This window comes from Capsicum annuum, chromosome 8 (genome assembly GCF_002878395.1).
Source record: "Capsicum annuum cultivar UCD-10X-F1 chromosome 8, UCD10Xv1.1, whole genome shotgun sequence".
Taxonomy (NCBI): domain Eukaryota; kingdom Viridiplantae; phylum Streptophyta; class Magnoliopsida; order Solanales; family Solanaceae; genus Capsicum; species Capsicum annuum.
The window spans coordinates 148,450,787-148,472,625 of NC_061118.1; the positions used below are offsets into that span (position 1 = coordinate 148,450,787).

Below are 21,839 nucleotides of genomic sequence, written 5' to 3' on the forward strand. Positions count from 1 at the left end.
GTTTTGATAGTGTCTATGTTACAATCTCATCCATGGTTTTGCTAGGTCCTCTAAACATATACACAACAAGTACACTAAGCTCCAGATTTGGGGATTTTGAATTGCTTTTTGACAAACTGAGAGGCCTCCGACTCTCCTCGATGACACAGGATTCTAAGGAGGGTCTTGGTATCAGCACCTAATTTGCCCCTTCCGCCCTGCATCTCTAACTCACTAGCAGATCTCAAGTCTTCTATTATTTCCCTAGTCTGTGGACCATCAAAGACAAGCAGTACGTCAATCATGTAGCAGTCTGGCAGAGAAGATTCAGAGAAATGTGTGACACTGAAACCAGATTAGATCGGCCTACACATCTACCATAATTAGTGCAAGATATGGCCTTTCAAACAATCTTTGAGCAGCAAGTGGACTTCAAAACGGATGCACATTCTTATCAGTGAGTGTAACTCTTGTATGAGCAATATTCATTTTTGGCATTTCTGCCCTGACAACAATGTGTTTATGTAGCACTGTTTTAACGAATATAGTTGCTTCATATATATAAAATTGGTCTAAGATGATGTTAACTATGGAAAACCAAGGAAACAAGAATCAGTAACCAGAGGGACCAAAGTTTATATGCAGTCAATTCTGCCATCTTAGGTCATCATTGTGGATGATATTGCTGAACTAACCTCATAACAATGCAACTTTATCACCTGCCGAACATGTGCAACTTGATTTTCAACTACTCCACGAGGAAGCCCGTCCCCACCGGAAATGAAGAATTCCTTTCATAAACAAGCAGCATAAGTGAGAAATAACCATATCGTAAGTCCACAAATTCAAAAATATCAGGTAGACAAAAACTATTCTCGAGCATATCCAACCAAAACAATTTTGAATACCTTCAAGATCTCTAGATCCTCCTCCAATAGCTTAGCATCAGCCACGGAGAATACACGTGATGGTCCTCCATCTAATATAACTCTGAGTAGGCCATCCTGTGAAATACGATTTTCATAGAATTCAACAATTACTTCAGTTAAAAAAAAAAGAAAAAAACTAAAGCAGCAATAAAGTACACACACCAAGGATGCTTGAAGCAGTCCTGTCACAACACGATCCCGGAGTGGCTCCATTATCACGTCACAAAGTTGATTAAGAACCTGAAAATTTTGGAAGAGTTATACCATCTCTGCTTCTCTTTTTCCTGAGCATACATGAAAAAAGGGAGGCATATTCCAGCTAAGCAAAATGGGTTGATGCAAGTGAAATCAATATAATGTTTATATCCCTCTTAATAATTATCCAAATCCAGGCAAATAGATTTGGTCAGAAGGTTCAGTGCATAACATTTCAATATTACCGGTTCAATGATTCAGAAACGTTGCTTCATAAATGAAATTCAGATAACATTTATGAATCATATTTCTATTGCAGAGATTATAGTTCAACTTTCCAGATCCCAGCATCTCATTACATGAACGGTTTGAACAAATATGAAGATCAAATTTTACTTAGCTGATCTTCTTTCCCATCACAAGAGGGAGATAAGAAGGTGCAAAGAGAGCAGCAGAGCAAGGAGCAAAGGAGATCACAGTTCATTAGAATTGGGATCTACGGGATAGTTCCTCTTTACTGCTATCTTCAGACTAATTTGCATCTTGAAAACAATGCTCCCTACGAATAGAATAGTCTCAAATGTAAGATGCAATACCATATCGAGTGGCTCCATTACTGATTCCAACCTAGATTGTGAAACACTGGGTTTGTAGAGATTCTCAATGAATGGCTCTCTCAAGTCACAGAAAATGATTTTTGTTCCTGCAACATTAAGGAAAATAAATTAGGAATTACTTGCAATGAATCCACAAATAACAGAAGAAGAAATCTCTCACTAGTAATTCACACATTTATATTGTTCGCAAATAATTCCAAAAAAGGAAAGGAAAAGAAAAAAAATGTCTCACCAGTAAATTCACACATTCTGTCAATTGCAGCATTGATATCCTTTCTGCTTCCATCAAATGAGTCCTTTTTTTGGAAACCTTTTGCGGTATCTTCAGCTGGGTTCTCTTTGTTTGGAAATAAATATAGTTAAGTAATTCCTTTCCCACAAGAGGAAGTAGTACCACTATTCAAGTGGCACTCATCATGATAAGAATTATACCTACACTATGGGCTAAAAATCCCAGCTGATATTGATTATCCGGCAACTATGCCAAATGAAAAATAGATTTTAAGTCGACTATCTCTCTGATCCCCCTTTTAACTAAAAATAAGTAAAAAGGTTTGCAGCTCTTTGCTCGTATTCTGTTCTCTCCAATTTCTTTTGCAAAACATTCTCAAGCACACCAAGTCAGAGGCTTTATTGTACATAGTCAAAGCTCAAATGCTCAGTTCGTGAAATAAGAAATGTTTTGCAATTCTCGGAATTCCTAATTGTGACATAATTTCCAAGAATATTCTTCTTAATTATCTTGACTAACTAATCATTCAAGAATATTTTACACAATCTTCTTAAGGATTCTCTTGAATTTCAACACACGCCTCTTAAAACTCAAGGTGATGAAACAACTTAAGATTGCTTATTAGTAAACAAGAAACACCAAAAAGAGTTGTTGGAAAAGAAAACAATTGGTTGAATAATCACCAGAAAGGAAATAGTGTTAGAATTTCTTTACAAAACATTTGCTGGCAATTGCACAGCAGAAGAAATTGCTTCTATCAATTGCTTGAATTGGCAGTTGAAGAGTATCAAAAAGTTGTTCAAACAACCATCACAAATTTCAGTACTTAGAGAATAGACTCAACACTCAAAACTCTAACAACACAAAGTCTAAGAAGAGAACATAACTTTTTAGGGAAAGTGACTTGAGATTCAATAGAAGTGGGATCTGAATACATTGTTTGATACCATAAAAAAGATACTACATTTTACCAGTAACAGAAGTTCAGTGGTTAGAGCCTGTTTGGTTGGCTTGTTTTAAGTGATTTTAAGCCAAAATAGCTTTTAAGCACTTTTAGAGTGTTTGGATAAGAGAAAAAAGAGCTTTAAGCATTTGTTTTACCCCAAAATAACAAAAATAAGCCAAAAGCCAATCCAAACAGACTCTCAGACTTTTAAAGAAAGGACTCAAGATCCAAATTCTAATACTATGAAAAGAACGAAGATAAGAACAAGTTGCGCGAGTGTTTTCCTTGAAAGGTTGCAGGACGAATGGCCAGAATTGTGGTCGAAAGAGCAGTACTGCCAGAATGAACATCTACTATAAGAGGTGCATTGCTGTGGGAAAAGTCGCTGGAGGTAAGAGGGGTGTCGCTAGGACGGTCAAAGGAAAGAAATAAGATAGTAAACAGTCAAATGACAGAAATTTTTTAGTTGGGTGGCTCTTATGAGTAGGGAGAACTACTTAAAGCTTTACCAAAATACTTATTGCCACTACTCAATCTTGTTAGAGAATATTATTAGTTTCAAAGCTAGAATTACATCCTAAGAGGAGATAATAAGACATATCAATACATTCCAAACTCAAAACAAGTTATTTCTTACTTATCAATTTATCATGATGCTTTTTCCTCGTCCACCGCTCCCAAATGCTGTCTTCCAATTTATTCAGTTGGCTAATAGCATACTGTAAGGATAACAAAGAGATAAGGCTTAGAATTGTTTAAGACAAACACATCATCACACATGTTACAAGTTCATTTAACAACGAAAATTTCAGAAAAAAGCAACTTGGCATGTCATACTAATTCAGCCACAAAATCTTGCTAAAAAGGGAGTGAGCTTTTAATTAAATTTCCTCAGCTTCAATCACACTGTACTGACCAACTGTAAAACATAAGGTTCTCAGTGTAGCTCTTTTTGTTCTTTAAACCAAAAGGACTTAAAATGATGAGTTCCGTCTTTGATTCTTGACACACCATAGCTCCTTTCATTCTTTAAACAAAAATGATTTAAAATGACAGCTAGCAGCCAGTAGATTCAAGCATGAAACTTCAGAAAGCTTCTTAATATAAGCTTCCACTTCTATGAGTCAATACTCAGAAAAGAGGAATCTATTTTCAACTATATTGGGTGATAAATAACAAATCCCCTAGTTTCAAGTAACTCATCCCAGCAGCTGCTTAACAAGATCAAGAAGAATAGACTATGATGAAAAGTTACAGTAAACCTTAATAAATTACCCACCCCACCCCACCCACCCCCACCCCCAAAAAAAGAAAGAAAACATCTTTCCATGACAGAAGAGGGACACACAACACAAATCACCAGCTCTTTGTTCTTGAATTCTTCGTTTAGCCTCTTTTGTTCAAATGACAAGTGTTCTTTCTGATAAGGTAATTATTGATAAAAACAGCACCAAGACGATACTGCTGCCATTACAAGAGTAGGGACTTGTTTTACACTTCATTAAGAATATAAAGGAAAATTCAAGTTAGATTATTTCTGATTATAGAAAGATATTTTTTTGGGGAAAAATTAAAAAGAAAATTGTGTCATATTATAACAAAGTCAATAATTTTTTGGAACATATTAAAAAAAAGTGAATCACATATTATAACAAAGTCATAGCTTTGTTGGCTTAATGTACATTAATTATTAGGAAAATAATGGAGTTTGAGATGTATAAATTGAAAGAAACATGTGTATATGTTTCCTAAAATAATATAATTATCAAGGCAAATTCTTGAGATTTTAAAAGAAAAATATATTGAAAAAGAAATAGGATAAAAAGATGGTTTTAAATGCTTCAAATGGCAAGTTCAAATTAATCAAGTGATAATTGAAGCACTTTCGAAAGAAGTACTGAGCTATGCTAGAAATGTGATCAGTTAGAGAAGATGTATAAATTGAAAAGGCAACAGTACTTATACAAAAGAAATTAGTTAGAAGGGTATGCTATACTAACAGCCCAACCTCCAACTGATTGCCAATACAGTACTTGCCAAATGTTGATTTTCAAAAGACTTCAGCAAATATCAATCAAAATTACAGAACTTCTCCACTATATGTTAACCTATGATGTAAGTTGACGTTATAAAACCTCTACAGGGTCCACTCCTCACAGGTAATACTATGAAATGGAGCATCTAAAAGTCCAACTTCATGCTAATGAAACTAGCCAGAGCCATGATTTCCCGATCAAATCAGCGCAGAGAAATACACCCTTTAGATTCAATCATAAAGGGCAAACTGAAACATACGAGAGTAAATGATTAACAGTTTGAGATCTTAGTCATACATAAAAAGGGATGTAGAAGTTAACTAACATGAAGGCTATTCAATTGCACGCAAAGCGTTGATGTTGCCGCTACATCAATTTCAACAGACTTCAAGACCTCTGGTATCCTTGTATCCTTCAACTCCTTCTTTACAAATGCCTTAATTCCATGTTCCCTTGAGTATCTTGTCAGAATAGGCACAGGTGGAACAATATCTTCCTTATTAGCTGCACGCAAATGGTAGCAAGTTCACCATGAAATATTTAGGTTCTATTTAGCAGTAAACAGATCTGCAGAAACAAATGCAAAATATGCAAATGCAAGAAGATGAGCAGAGAAGAAGAAAATAAATTATTTACATGGTATAACTACAACTTCATTGCGAATAAAAAGAGAACCACCAAACATAAGCTTCAACACTGTTTGTAAATTGAACCTTCTAAATTCTCCCATGGAAAACTGGGATGGCGATAAAGGGTTGTCACATGGGTATATTGGCTATTCATCCGTATCATGAGCAAAAAAAGAGCAAAACGATAAAACTAGGATTTCCAATTATTAGTTACTCGGACAGAATATTTACAGTTTCAGTAGGAAGGATAGCTTTGAAATATGCTGTAAAGTGGTACCCTTTCCTTCCTACTGTAAAATGGATTTGTATACTGCAATAACAAAAGATCTAATAGTCTCTCCATCCATAAATTTGATATCATTTATCAAACCATGGTGCAGGATACAAAATAAACCAGGAGATAATTAAGCTAATAAACTGAAAAGCTGGTGTGTAAATTTCAGTATGAAGAATTCTTCATTGTGAGAAGAAAAAAAAGGAATTCTTTAAGATAGTGCAGAAAGAAACAATATACCAATCTTATCCAAAACGGTCTTCGCATATACTTGAAATGCATTATCAATGCCGCGAAAGAGGCTACCCAACTCTCCTGGCCTCATTGGAACTTTCAAAGCAAAGAACTGATCAACCGTCTGCAGTGAGAAAATAGTTCAATTTGTTACAAAATGTGGTATCATATTAAATCATCTATAAATCGCTGTGAGCACATCCTGCTAGAGTCAAATGGACAGGAAAGTACACACAAACTTCATTTTGTAGCTGAGAGTAGTATTTGATCAAACTACGCTTTCCAACACAAAAGTCTAGAAGTTAGATTTGGCTTCTTTCGTGTAGCATGCTTTCATGGGTTACTAATTCAAAGTCCAGTTATCCCCCTGTACATAAAACAAATCAATAAAGAAATAACTTTCCTTGATGCTGACACATTATCGGAACTCTTCTTCCATATTATTGTAAACCCACCCTCTATTGGTCATATCGAGATGCTGTGGGATTCTCCGCTGCTTAAAAGCTATATTAAACAAGCTTCATTTGTTTTTCTACATCTATGGAAGATCCATGATACATCTACCAGCATATGCAGTCAAGGGTAAATAAGAAGACCGAATACAACATCATCCTAGATTCTCACTTATTCATTAAACACGGATATGTAGCATGAAATTATACACCCATATAAAAAAGTTTCAGGTAAATTCACCATGTCTGTCATATCAAATGATGCCATAAAAAAACATGATATGGCATGGAACTGAATTACGATAAAAAACTGATTCTGGTTCCGGAAAAGACAGAAAATTGCAAAAAATAAATACACAATGAACAGAGTATGATTTGTGAACCTCTTCCACAATCCTGTAGACTTCAACAATTGAACTTCCATGCCTTTGTTGAGGGGAAATCGGAATCCATCGCTGGAAAACCATAAAACGATAATTAACTTCATTTGCTAAAAGACCAGTCTTTGTTTAAAAGGACAGGGAATAGAAGGATGTATAATGACTAAGAGCAGAGCTAACAAATGATATAATTGTTAAATAAACAGCTATCAATAGATTTGGCAACTACCTAAGTATTACCTCCTGCTGAATAGCCCGGTCAACCCAATTCAAAATCCTTGCAAGTTGTGAATTCACCCATCGTAGTACCAATGTCCCAGACACAGTTTCAATCTATAATTAAAACAAGAAAAGGCTAAGAAAGACACCAAATTCATGATGAAAAATATTGAGCATGACACATGCAACTTTATCAGCATAGCCATCCCACCACCATCCCACCACCGACCAATGAGAAGGTTCTGAGCATTTAGAATGCCAAGGGTCAGACAACGAATCCAATAAGCTTAATTTACAGGCTACAAAATCTTTCACTTTGAACCACGCTTATGCATTTTGCCAAATCATGTCACCCTAAATCACTCCAATAGAAAAATTAAAAGTAAATAAAGAAAGCCAAGGAAGAGTATACTAACCTTGAACAAATTTAACTTTTTGCAATAAGCATCTGATGTTCCATCAGCACAAGTAGATATGATAACTTGCATTATATAATGCTCAAGACTATCAGCAGCAGGAAAGACAGCTATAGTATCCTCGGTTAGATGTTCCGCATTATCAAGGAATGGTCTCTGAATAGTTGACATTCACTCAAATCTCCATATTAAACATGTAACATGGATTACACAAGCTACAACTAGAACTCCAGGAGATAGATCACTCATTACTTACCAATTTGATACCATAAAGCTTGTGAAGTATGGATGCAGAAATAGCAGCAGCATTTTGATGCCTTTTAGATAAGATAGGCATGTAAATAGTATTATCCCTTTGCAAGAGTTTCTTTGTGTGTTCTGCAAGCAGTGCTAAAGGATGTTCATTTGTTGCATGAGATATTCCCTCAACATCTTGTATTATCTGCACAAAGCAATTATTCATGACAACTGAGAATTTTCCTTCATGCCCAGTATAGAGGAAACACAGACTGAATAACAACACTCAGAAACTAGCTATGATGCACACGAAACGGATGCTCCCAACAATGAACATCACAACCTAGTAGGATGAGAAGTTTACCAAGCAGGGAACTGTTGGCCGACTTGTGTTCTTAGAACCATCGGAAGCAAATTAATCAAATGTAACTTTTGGATGAACTTGCAAGCAATCGTATACGAGGAAATACGGAAAAAAACCTATCTTTTCTGACCCCTTTTAAGTTCTCGATCATTTTAGTATACCATTATAGTGAAACCACATTGCATGTCAATACATGAAAAATTTGGATGGACTGTTTAACTGGTCAAAAGACATATTTAAGACACTAATACTTTATGCTACCAAAGTTTTTATTGGAAGGGAAAATGCCTACTTCCTCTAATTGGCCATGATGGGCTGATATACTTTGGGCTTCAAGTTCTTTCGATAAAAGTTACGTAACCAGAAAGTTCTTGGACTAGCTGCAAGAGTTGGATTATTACATTTGGTATAAGAATGGAAAAAAATAGTCCATTGGTACAGAGACTAAGTGCTAGATGATCTGAAGGCAAGACACTGTAAATCAAATCCTCCTCTTGAACCAGTCATGCCCATCTGTTAACATACTTCAACATTGGTACATATGAGGTTCTTTGAACAGACGAGCTCCTTAGGCTGTATAGAATGAGGGTTTCACAATGACATATATATGATGTGGCTAAGAAATAGCAATGACGATAAAAGAAGAGAGAAAAGATTTTTAATGAACCACACTTTGCTACAGAGTTCATAGTTAGGGTTCTCTAACATCTGAAAATTAATCTAACCAATCGTGGAACTTGCACTTCACAGTTAGGGTCCTCTACCATCTAAAGAAACTAATTTAACAGTCTTTGAACTAGCACTTCCAGCAACTTATAGAAAGAATTCAACAGAAGTAATTATATTCAACAACCAATTTCAGTTTCCTTTTCCAATAAGTAACAATTGTTTACCCTGGTAAATGCACTTTTGATTGAAGATGTCACGTAGAACTCTATCTGCTCTTTATCTGATATTGTTCCGGATTCCATTGCCTGCATAAACATCATATTCGTATACGACATTATTATTTATAAGTGACCACGTATGTGGATCTTATGGTTTACAGTGAATGAACAGACATCACATGTAACATATAGTTCGATTTCAGCCAGAACAAACTTAAAATAAGTTCACAAGAAGCAGGCAGTACTCAAACATACTGTTTCAGGTTCTTCTAGAAGAAGCCTCCGTACAAGCATAGCAACTGCCACAGTGTTTTCCATCATTGCGGACCCCTAAACAAAAAAATGTAGTTTTTAGACACAGCTTTCCTGTACTGTAACTTAGACTAAATATTATCCTAGGTGGAGTTTAGCTCCACAGAAAAGGCAGAAAATTTTGACCTATTGGGAACCTAATTATGGGAAGGGTAAATTGGGAAGTCAATTCTAAGTTTTAAATTGATAAATAGAATTTACCGTACAAGCTCTAAGTTGATCAGAGTTCGTATTATCACAAAACAAAAATTCAAAATAGGAAAAGACATGTGCTTGAGTTAAAACAAGAGACTTATCATGCGTGCAACACTTGCAATCGCCTGATCAAATAAAACAGTTTGTTCACAAACCTCAGCATAACTGAGATGGTAGTCTCCCAACTGCTTGTCAGCCCATTTTGAAATTGGCAACAAGAAAGACTGCAAGAAAGTCAACTCTTGAAATCCCTTTTCAGTTTCAACTCTAGAATGCAAACTCTTCAAGTGCATTCTCTCTTGCGGTCCCCTTTGTTCCTTTAATGGTATTTTCTTTAACTGTTCAATGACATATTGCAAGATCCTTTGCTCTCCCGTGATGACAAACTGCAACAACACAGGGGGCATATATCAAAGTAGGACAATCACACACCAGACAACAAGAAAGGACGAATTGATGGAAGGATCAATCACCAAATTAGAAATAAGGGTAACCAAGCAAGAAGAAATTGTTGCAACACATCAGGACTTTATTTTACAAATAGTTAACTAAACAAGATGCGAGAAGGAAGGTTGAGATGGTTTGGGCATGTGATGAGGAAGGGCACGATGCCCCAGTTCGGAGGTGCGAGAGGCTAGCTTTGGATGGCTTCAGGAGGAGTAGAGGTAGGCCAAAGAAATACTGGAGGGAGGTAATTAGGCAGGACATGGAGCTGTTTCAGCTTACTGAGGACATGACCCTAGACAGGAAGGTGTGGAGGTCGCGGATTAGGGTAGAAGGCTAGTGTGAGTGGGTGGGTTGTGGCTAGGTGTTAGGAGAGTTTGGGTGTGATAGGTGTCTTAGGTCTGTGAATGTGTGTGACTACTACATGGGTATCCGTTTTCCTTTTTTCTTATTACGTATTGTTCGTTGTTCTCTTATTTCCTTTTCTCGGATATCTAGTGTTATTATTTCTTACCTTTTATTTGTTATGCTACGCATCCAGTTTTATATTTCATTACGATCTTAATATATTATTCTATATCTTCGGTCGGGGGTCTATCGGAAACAACCTCTACTTCCTCGGAGGTAGCGGTATGGACTGCGTATATTTTACCTTCCCCAGACCTCACTTTGTGGGAATACACTGGGACTTTTGTTGTTGTTGTTGTTAACTAAACAAGATGGAAGCAATTTCTTAACAGACCTCTCATATAGGGATAATTTTTTTTTTACTTACAACTACAGAAACTAAATAATGTTGATAGAGGATGCATGAGGATTTTGCATTCCAAAAAAACACAGTTGTCCATAATGAAGTTAAGTCGGTGATGATTGGATCATAATAGCGCATTTGATTCGATGGAGGTCAAATTTCTAAGTTGAATAACATGAAGATAAAAAAAGGATCTGAAGAATAATATTGGACTAAAAAGATCATTTTCCCTTAAAACAAAACACATTTAAAATAATAACCTTAATTCAGCTAGATTAAGTTACAAAGGAAAGTGACTAATCACAAGCTTTATAGATAGAAGGCAGGCTACAAATCTTCAATAACTTAACTCACGGTTATTTCAAAATGGTGGTTTAGTTTGGTCTTCTTTGGTAGCTTCACCAAGTATACTTGGATTTTTATTAAAAAAAACACAATACCTAAGGTATCAGAGAAAATAGCATATGGTATTAAAAATACAACCTATTGTTAGTTGTGAGTAGTAAAATTGCTATCAGAATTAGGTCCTTATAGATACCACAAATGGAGTACAAAACGGCCACTAAGTAAGGAGCAGAAAGTACAACATCACATTTGATTCACCAATAGTTTTATGAGGATGAAGCCAATCTAAATTGGCCACTCAATACTCAAGAAGGACGTCCAAACAAATGAGAAAGTGAAGTGATGGCAACTCTTCGTCACCCCCAGATTCATTTTATGCGAGAAAATGTGAATTGACATTGAATGTTAACTCCAAGAGGACATCAGCAAAACTAGGTAACATAAAAGAACAAATCCTTCCAATCTTTTAGCAACTCAGTCAGTGGAACATGTTTTTCCTGGAACTTCAAGCCGACTTGATTCAAGAAATATCAAGTTCTTTTCTAAATGGGAAATTGCAGGCTATGCCACAATATTCCAAAGAGCTTGTAGTCCATATCCACTCAAATAATTACCAAAGTAAAATCTAGTCCACACATATGATATACCATCGGCATGTTAATATTCGAGGAAATGTTAGTAATGCTTTAAGCAACTCTGGAAAGAAACAAAAAAATTTTGGTCATTTTATACCTGTCGAAATAATACCCAAGCATAGCAAGTGTAGTGGATGGTTTCTGTGATTCCCAAAATACGCCATGTTGACTTAAGAAGCTCCAAAATTTCTTCAACTTCCTGGTGGAAGAGATGAAGTTCATAATTGATCATTCAATCGTATAAATTGATTTCCAAAAGAATGTACACACATATGATTACCATCATTCATTGAACTGTTGTTCAGTTTTTTACCAATAAAACAAGTTATTGGGTTCACATAAAACAACAACTGGGTTGATGTTCCGTTTAAGCTCCCTAGACCCATATAATTTATAAAAATAAAAAAAGTTCAAGAAGTTCTATATATTTTCGAAATGCATATAAATCTAATATAATACCAAAGGACTCCGACAAAACATAAGACCTAAAGTAGACGTCTAGGTTTATCGAGACAATTTCCTTCCATGTGATTTGAGGTTCATCCCTTTTTAACACCTTCACTCACGATCACCCTCTATTATAAATGCCACATAACAAGAATATAAACCAAACGAAGCCTAAGAATATTACCTTCTTCTTTGATGAGAAAAGTAACATCTTAAGAGTACTTTCTAGTGTACAAGAAACCAAATGGTCATCTTTTTCAAAAAAAAAATGTAAACATGTTATGTTCCTCAGTAGCCCCCCCAAAAAGGGCAGGTATATCAGCAAGATGGCCATCTCTATCCTGGCAAGAAATTCTATAATAGAATCCTATTAGAGAGAATGACATTCAAGTGAGTTTCAACTGACCTCTGTGAGCTTTCCCTCATCTAAAACATCAAAAACACTGAGAAGTAATTTCTCGTATAATTTGACATTCAGGTGATAACCATCCGCCCAGTGGCACACTTCACCAGTTAAGTCACCTCGAGCTGGCCTTTCTGCCAAGGGAATAGCAATCTCTCTCAATGATTTTAAACATTCTGTCCTTTGCAGCTCAGATGCTGGAGGAGGAAAAGACTGAAACAAAGAAATAACAAACTTCATAGCACGTCATCTGGTACAGCATCACAAAACACCCTTCGTGTAACCTTGTTTCTCAGGACAAAGGTGTTCATAGTGTATGGTATCAAAATGTCCTTTGATTGAAGGTAAAAAAAGATGTGAGTGCACAAAATAATGAGGAAGAGCATCAGACAAGAAAACAAGAGCAAAAATCAATGGTAGCATGTCAATTGAGCTAATCCATGGGCTAATATGATTTTTTGGGAAAAAGTCCTTTTAGGAGAGTACAAAAGAAGAGACAAGAATAAAAAGAAGTACAAGAAGATAAAACATGTTAGTTTGCAATTATAGACGGCTAGATGCTTCCTTTTTATAACCGTGAAACCCCCCTGGGCTTGGGATGGACAGCAATTCAAAACTCAATGGATACCTCCAATATAAAAGATGAAAATCCTCTTACCAACTCGTAACTTTTATTTTAAGCAATCCTATAACTTAACATATGATGATCAAACTTCAAAACAGAAATCTCAAGTTAATCAAAAAAGTACAGAAATCTCAAGTTAATCAAAAAAGTATGTAATTTGTTTGAAGGAAGTGGAGTGCATTGCAGTTTCAATCCATTTAATTATTACTTAACATAATTATTTTCGGATATAAAATTAAAAATTTGAAATCCAGATAGGTTGCTACAAATTTACATTCATTGCATTGGTCTTTAGGCTTTAGGCGAATTGGTAAATCATGATCAATTTGCAATTCCCTTATCAAAAGAATGATAGGTCAAAAGACAATGTTGTTAGTTTACAGTTTGAATAGATGAGAGAGGGCCATGTATTTCCTGTTCTCGTTTGTGTAGATGATAGAGAGACACGTGTTTCCTGGCTCAATCTTTTTATAATTTTTAGGTAAATAAAAGAGATCCTAAACTTTATCAAAAACTGGTCTTGAAACTGAACTGAATCAAAGTCATTTCGGTTCGATTGGTATCTTAGTTTGTGAACTAAAAGTCGATTAGGAACTAACTAAACCAACATAGACGTAGTGTTACTCAAACTCGGTGGCGCGGTGTATGTTAAAAATGTGCACTCACTGCTTTCAAATCCTATGTCTGCCCGAGACAGAAAGTAGAAACTAAGTAGGCATCTGGACAATATTTGAGTTGAAGCTGAATAAAAGAGTATTTGAAGTTCAGATTACAACAACAACAAACCCAGTGTATTCCCACAAAGTGGGGTCTGGGGAGGGTAAGATGTACGCAGTCCATACCGCTACCTCCGAAGAAGTAGAGAGGTTGTTTCCGATAGACCCCCGGCTCAGTATTTGAAGTTCAGATTGAAAAAAAAAAAAATGTGAAAGTTGAAGATTAATGAGTAGAAACTAGTATTTCCTTGAACTACGCATTCAGACCACTCTAATATTTTAATTTAAGTTCCAATATTGAATTCACTATTTCCAAAGAAGTTCAATATTAAAATTCAGTATTTGGCTACTTGTCCTAAGCCGGGGGTCTATCGGAAACAACCTCTGTACTTCATCTGATGAAGTGGTACGGTCGGCGTACACTCTACCCTCCCCAGACCCCACTATGTGGGAATACACTGGGTATGTTGTTGTTGTTATTGAGTATTTGGCTACTTGCAAGTGCGCATGACCAAACTAGAATTGCAACTACTTAAATTCAACATTCATGATAAAGCAGAAATTTTCCTTCAGCAAAAGTGGGGCAGAGAGAAACATACACACCTCAGATTCCTCAATCTTAGCTAAAAGAACCCGTAGCTCATTTGCCTTTCGCCCAGATTCCCCAAACCCTATGACAGGATGATTTATGAGCCCCTCCTCCAACAAGTTTAACTGAACTGACAGAAAAAGAACATGAAACAGAAATGTTAAATACATTATCATATGAATTTAGTTGCATAAAGTAACAGCCTTGCAAAGCTGGAGTGCAATTAGGAAGACGAGGATGGGAGAAAAAAATTGAATCTTCATATTGAGTGGGAAAGAAGTGCTTACTTGTCTCTTTTGCCATTTAATATATGACTTCTTGTCAGAAAACTCGGTGCGTGAAATACAACATAACAATTCCAGTGGGATCAAGATTGTATCCATCCTTTTACCCATTTTTCCAACCATCGCATTAAGGAGCCCAAGTCTTGTCCTGACATCCATGGCCTCAGAAATCTGTACATAAAAATCAGGTAAGAACCCAGTAAGTATGGAACTGTTTTCTAACTAACAGAGTTAGAACCTGCAATGTGTGCCTAACTCACACATTACTTGTTGCTCTCTCGCCACTAGACCACAGTCTTGGGACCATTAGAAGAGTAAAGACATCTTTTTAGGGAAAAAAAAAAAAGGCAACAAGGTCATTCAGTTTATTACCTCCATCTGGATACGCATTGTCTCCAACAAACCGACCAGTCCAGATAAATGCTGCGACTGGGTCATTACATTTTCACTCTTACTCCGGCCAAGCTTCCTCATCAATCTAGATTTCTTCTCCTTCTTTTTATCCTTTGATGGTACAATGAGGCCCCTGTCCATACAGAATGCATATTAAATACCTCTAATTAATCAGATGGGTGATACTGCAATCCAGGAAACAGAAAAGGCGCAAATACCCTGAAGCTCCAGCAGCAGCCAGAAGGATCTCATATGCTGTTTCACGTAGGTCATCGTCGCCAAGAGCTAGCAAGAAATACAGCCTGAAGTATAAGTATTTTCCATCCATCCACATAAAAGCGAGAGGAGAACATTTTGAAAAAAGATAGCAGAATCTACAAGTAAAGTAGTGTAACGACCAGCAAATGCTGGAATAGAATATTAAACTGTTTGCTCATCGAATACTTGCTCGAGAATTCAAGCTGGAAGTTCCTATTACGTGCCAACACATGTATTCAAAGTTAACATTGTATAAAACCAACTAAGTCAAACATCAAAGGCGAAGTCAAAGAGAGTATGAATTTAATATAAAGCTCCAAAACAAACTCTTGCACCTCACCCTAGGCTGTTAAAAAGTAATGGCAAAATAAACTAGTTATATGGATATGATGACCACACTACGTTCAAGTTCACATTTACGTTCAAGTTCACATTTAACATTTACCATGATATTCCCCAAACAGCCTTCAAACCAAGAAGGTGCTAAAAATAAGAGAGGAATCAAATGACATCATGTTAACTCTGGTTTTCGTGCACAAGCACATACATAACTTATCTTTGATTAGAGTTGATGAAAGAGGGAATAAGCTTCAGAACAAATTGAAAAATATTGCTACTAAGTATGAGAAAAGTTAAAAGTTAACAGGGATCAAATTTATATATCTATCTAAATGATTCTTTTTATAAACATAATCAAGTCATTAGAGGAGAAATATAACGAAGAGATGTAACAAAATAAAATAAAAATTTAAGCACTATTGCATCAGAATATATGAGAATTAGCAACCTGACAACTAGTTCTGTTTATGATAACAACTAGTTCTGTTTATGATAGTCAAATCAAGATAGTACTGACTCTGTCTAATCTAGAAAAAAAAACATATAGGATTTACACGGGGAAAAAAATTAAATAAAACCTATCAGCTGGAAAAAGTTGGAAAGTCCAAAAATCAAACAAGCTTGCTGGAGATTACGGTGGATTTCTTATGCTTCTAATAAAAAAGGGACTGATATTGTCCCAATATCAAGCTACAACAGGCCTTGGAACATTGTTCGGACTGCAATTAACATGGATGAGAATTGAAATCTATTCATCATTAGTATACAACGCTTAGTAGTACATTGGTTAAATGCCTTTATTAAAAAAATCCATTATCATTAGTGGGTGAAAATTGCACACGAACCTAGAGCAGTTATGTGATACATCTACATTAGTGCTGTTAACAGTTCCCTAGTCATGTGTCACCATCGAGAGTACAAATTAACCAGTAGTACCCATATAGCACCAAACAAAGATCTCGAAGTACTCTTACTCTCTGGGTTTTTTATTTTTCCGGTATAACCGGTACCATAAATATAGTATCTTAGAGCTAAAGAGCAAGCAGAGTACAACCTAATATGTCAAAAGAATGGCCACATAACTATGATAGTGAAAGTTACAGGTCCACCACATGCATATACACATACAATAAGCATGCTTACCAGTAGCAAATGACGGCAATCCAAGCACAAGATCAGCAGCATCATTGAGAACTCTTCTTGAATACCTTCGACTGTCAACTTCATCTAGATCGTCATCATCATCAAAATCCTCAATGTCGTCAACTGTTAATTCTTGTTGTTGTGTGGAACTAAGAGACGGAGATTTGGATAGACTAGACATCTCTTCAAATGGTTCAGTATCAACTGGTTCTGAAGTTGAGAATGCTGGCAAAATTGGTGATGGTGTGGAAATAGGTACAGGCGGGGGTAATCTTCTTGGAGGCGAACCCGATAGTTCAGGATTTGTAGCTAGAAAGAACTCAGCAGTTGAACCTGCATTACTCTTATACCAAAAGGAAACCATTGAATAATGAAAATAAACATTGATATGCATAGAACGCACAAAATAGTGTTTTGAAATAGGTAAAAAGTTCTGCCAACAACTCCTGTAGAAACAATTCTAAGCTGCAATAGATAAACCTCGGGAACTGGAACATTCACAAATAGTAGCTATTGAACAGAAATTGGCGGACGTGCAACCCTGAACTATAACGTTCATAAATAATGACCATTGAATAGAAATTAATGTACGTGGAAGTCCGAATTTACCATATTAGGGAAGAGAGTGCTGTCGTGATAATCTCTAATAGCTTCAGACAGTTCAAGGAGTCCACCTACAAAAAAAATAAAGAAAATAAAAAACAAAATAAGGAAGCTAATCTAGTTGAATGATGATTGCGATAATTCCAATCCAATCTCACTTCGATCCCATACCTTTTCTTGCACAATTGAGGACAAAACCAACGCTGACCTGATCAAGATCCACATCATCCAATGAAACAGCTCCGGGAGGCATTACCACCTTTTTGATTAAGCTTCCTGAAAGTATGAAATTCAGAAGTATCCGCCTATCTCGCCGAAATCTTTGTAGAAGCTCTGTAGAATTCTCCCTGCAAAACACAAAATCTCAAAATTGAAGCCACCCACGTTATTCCAGTAAATTCTCTAATACCGAATCTCCTTAAGATATGAAGGATCTTTCACTTTTAACTACTTAACAACTTCAGATTCACTTCAAATCAACTACAAGATCTATTAGCCCATGAGATTTTAAAGGTTACTTACTCTTCCATGGCAACTTCAATGCAAAACCCACTTGCTTAACAGCTTACACTTCCATTCGCCAACCGGAAAAATAAAATCCAGGTTTAGTATTACTGATACTACAAAATTGAGTGAAAATTTGAACGAGTCAAAAACAATTATTCTTTCGAAGTAAATACCAAAAAAATGCACTGGGATTGAAATGGGTTAATTGAAAAGATGAAAACGGGTTCAGAACTGAAAAGATCTTTGGGCATTCAACACTCTTTCAAGAAACTGAACTGAATCCTTCAAGTGTGAATGTGCGGTGTCTGTCTAAAGAAGGAAAAATGGGCGAAAATATAGTTGATGATGCTGATGAGGACGAATGTGAAAGGGAAAGCTCTGTGGGATTTCAGATTCGTATGCCCCTAGTCGGCTTTCTTATTATTCAACAATTTCCTTTTCTTCTTTCGTTTCTCCCGCAAATAAAAAAGTTTTTACGAGTGAGATTTTTGTTATCCGTGGCGTTTGAATTTATATAGTCATAGTATCGACGCTTATATATGCCCTATGAATACAACAACAGTGAAGTATTAATCAATACTATTATGTTTGGTACAATTTTGAATCAATATATTACTAATATCATATTAATTATACATCAGGGTGTAATACATCACATATGATGGTATTAATAATACATGGGTTTTAATATCATGATCCTCAAATCCATTTAAACATTTTTTTATTTTTTATATTTGTACTAATAAATTTATCCAAATAAATTAGTTTACAAATTTTATTATTATTTACAAAAATGTCCTCAATTTCTTTAATTTTTTTCTAAATCTTTTTCAATTTATTCAATGAGAGTTACTTCTTTTCAATTTATCAAAATAATAATATTCCTCCAAATAAATTTAGTTATAAAAAAAACTACTCCATTAACTCAAAAAAATATTTATTGGTCAAAATCCGAAAACAAATTGAATACAAACTTTAATTTTGTAAATAGGATATCCATAACTAAAAATAATTTTTCTATTTAGTTTTAACACTCTATATAATACAATTTTATTTTAATAATAATTTTATTATCTCATCCAAAAATTATACGTACCTCCCTCCAACTTAAAAACGATACAAAGTGGAAATGACAAGCAAATGATGAACAAACAAAGAAAAGATAACAAAAAATAATTTTTGTAAGTGAATGATTAAATCTTAAAATTCTAAAGTAAATAATTAGTTATATTGTTAACTTTTTTTATTTTTAAAAAAGAATAATAAACTTTTGCAAAAAAAATACACAAAGTTATAATATATCGAGGGTATTTTTGTAAACAAATAATATTCTTTTAAAAATATAAAAATACATATTGCTTTTAATACACCAAACCAAACACTGCATAAAAAATAATCTCAGAATTACTAATCCTTGCACTATTAATCTCAGGATTACTAATACAACATATTCAGTATTATCTTATACAATTTACCAAATGAGTCCTCAGTGTATTCCCACATAGCGAATCTAGAGAGGGTACACAGACCATACCACTATTTCAGATGAAGTAGAGAGGATATTTCTGATAAACTTCGACTTAGAACCCATAACAGTATATGCCCCTATGAATATTGGACAAAAATTGTGGTTGATTCATTTCTAACAAATGGATTGTTTGGATTACCTTAAAATAACAACTTTTACTTTTAAGTCCTTTTAAATTAAACTGCTTTTAAGCATTTCATTTTTGGTTTAAAAAGTTTTTAAAAATGACAATTTTGATAAATCCCAACAATTTAGTATGTAATTACATAAAAATTTGATTTTTCATTCACTGTCGCGATACATAGCTAAGTCTTGTGATATGTCATCATATTATACATAAGGACCGATACATAATTCTATAAATATTAATATCATTGAGATACATTCAGATGCATAAGTCTTATGTATTAGTAGCACGAAAAACATTTGATATGTGATTTTTATAGATTTTCAATTTCATATTCATTTGTAACTTAATATTTAGAAAGATACATAGCTTTTGTACATTTGATAGAGGATTGCGTGATGTATCTTCTTGTACTTTTCTATCAGATACATTACTCTTATGTACCTCTGAACTCTCTTAACAGACACATCATTCTTATTATGTATCTTCAATAACATTATCATCTATGGATATAATGATCGGGGAGGATCAAAAAGAAAACTCCACCGATGTTGTCGCTATCGCCGAATAGTTCGACCAACTCCAACTTCCGATAAGCCGAGTGAAGAAGATCATAAAATTGGACCAGGACATCAACAAGGTTTTTGTAACATTACAAAAACAGATCATACTTTTTGACAAAATATAGATCATACCTTTGTCAAAATATATTAGAGATAATGTTTTTACTTATCTTAAGGGAAAAATCATCATTTACATCCTAAATTATGCACGAAAAGTCGAAGACACACTTAAATCATTAATGTGACCTATTGCACACCTATACTATATAAAAGTAAATTTATTTACTCCTCGCGACACTCATGTCCAGACGCAATTCTTACACTCATAAGAAGCGCGTCCAGCCTTTTAAAACTAAAAAATAAACCGTAAAAACATTAAAAATTTAATAAATCGAAGCCCCCAATTGATATATTGACCCAAAAATCCTATTTAAGCCAATTTGGGGTTTCCAAACTCAAGAACTCTAAGTCCCGATTGATCATCAAAAATCAAAATTCAAGCTCGTTTCTTTGAAGAACTGACAACTAAATCCTTTTAACTGTTTGATTTCTTACTATATTGCGAGAAAAAATAGTTCTTTTTTTTTTCAAATTTTGATAATTGTTTCTTCCCTCAAGTGTTTTTCATCTCTTCGATTGGGTTCAAATTTGCTACTCAACTTGAAACGAAAATTGAGAATGATTTTGTATTTTTTTCTTCGTCCATCCTCGATGGTCTTCAAATTGAGTTTGTCAATTCATATTCTATCCGAATAGATCGGGTTAGGGTGTATTAATTTGGGTTGGGTTGGGTTAGAGTGTAGTAATTTGGGTTGGGTCGGGTTAGGGTGTAATATTTGGGGTTGGATGGGTTTAGGGTCAGATATTATGGGTTTGGGTCGGATTAGGGTTAGATTTGATAGGAATATATTGAATTAAAAATGTGGTAGCACCACAGGACGAGTGTACTCCACTTTATTCATTAAATTTGGGCATTGGTACTGCGGGAAGTAAATAAATTTACTTTTATATAGTATAGGTGTGTAATAAGTCAGATCAATAGTTTAAGTGTATCTTTGATTTTTCGTGTATAGTTTAGGATGAAAACGATGACTTTTTTCTTATACTTAAAGCTATTTTAGATGGGTTCAAAACGTATAAGTCATAAACTATTAGAATTTCTAACTTACGATTTTAACTTTGTTTTGTTGCTGTAGTTGAATAAAAACAAGTGATAAAAGCATTTTTTTAAATTCAAAACGCTATAAAATTATCTAAAGCTATTTTATTTTAAAAACAACCTAAGCAAGTTAATGATATAAAATTACCTAAGTAACAAAGTATAATGATGAAATCAGGGAGAATTCCTCTATTAATATTTTTCACAACATCACATTTTCTACACAAAATATAGGCTATTTATAGCAAGTAAAAAAATAGAATCTTATCCTAAGAAAAGAGGTGATTGATGACTTTGATATTGAGTCTTTTAGAATAGTGACACAAGTCACTTAATTTGGACACATGAACATTTACCATGTTCCATAACACTCCCCCTTAGATGTTCATGTAAAGGAAAATTTTCATAATACGCATTTGAGTGTTGCCTCATTAAAAACGTTATTAG

At 34.8% G+C, this 21,839-nt stretch overlaps 1 protein-coding gene across 1 annotated transcript in view; it reads right to left on the reverse strand.

Moving 5' to 3' along the window:
* Positions 1 to 18,529, reverse strand: part of LOC107839354 (protein unc-13 homolog) — a 21,797-nt gene extending 3,268 nt beyond the window's left edge. The window contains exons 1-27 of the mRNA XM_047394540.1: positions 18,189 to 18,529; positions 18,031 to 18,078; positions 17,680 to 17,855; positions 17,515 to 17,579; positions 16,906 to 17,248; positions 15,384 to 15,450; positions 15,145 to 15,298; positions 14,776 to 14,943; positions 14,503 to 14,613; positions 12,562 to 12,771; positions 11,806 to 11,907; positions 9,689 to 9,919; positions 9,282 to 9,356; positions 9,033 to 9,113; positions 7,795 to 7,980; positions 7,539 to 7,694; positions 7,144 to 7,236; positions 6,907 to 6,978; positions 6,078 to 6,195; positions 5,260 to 5,438; positions 3,536 to 3,617; positions 1,953 to 2,057; positions 1,700 to 1,806; positions 1,071 to 1,148; positions 888 to 983; positions 675 to 770; positions 18 to 248 (exon numbers count right to left, since the gene is read on the reverse strand). Of these exons, the coding sequence (XP_047250496.1) occupies positions 75 to 248; positions 675 to 770; positions 888 to 983; positions 1,071 to 1,148; positions 1,700 to 1,806; positions 1,953 to 2,057; positions 3,536 to 3,617; positions 5,260 to 5,438; positions 6,078 to 6,195; positions 6,907 to 6,978; positions 7,144 to 7,236; positions 7,539 to 7,694; positions 7,795 to 7,980; positions 9,033 to 9,113; positions 9,282 to 9,356; positions 9,689 to 9,919; positions 11,806 to 11,907; positions 12,562 to 12,771; positions 14,503 to 14,613; positions 14,776 to 14,943; positions 15,145 to 15,298; positions 15,384 to 15,450; positions 16,906 to 17,248; positions 17,515 to 17,579; positions 17,680 to 17,855; positions 18,031 to 18,038 (3,333 nt within the window). The 5' untranslated portion in view covers positions 18,039 to 18,078; positions 18,189 to 18,529 and the 3' untranslated portion in view covers positions 18 to 74. The remainder of the gene's footprint in view (positions 1 to 17; positions 249 to 674; positions 771 to 887; positions 984 to 1,070; positions 1,149 to 1,699; positions 1,807 to 1,952; positions 2,058 to 3,535; positions 3,618 to 5,259; positions 5,439 to 6,077; positions 6,196 to 6,906; positions 6,979 to 7,143; positions 7,237 to 7,538; positions 7,695 to 7,794; positions 7,981 to 9,032; positions 9,114 to 9,281; positions 9,357 to 9,688; positions 9,920 to 11,805; positions 11,908 to 12,561; positions 12,772 to 14,502; positions 14,614 to 14,775; positions 14,944 to 15,144; positions 15,299 to 15,383; positions 15,451 to 16,905; positions 17,249 to 17,514; positions 17,580 to 17,679; positions 17,856 to 18,030; positions 18,079 to 18,188) is intronic.
* Between the last annotated feature and the right edge of the window lie 3,310 nt (positions 18,530 to 21,839).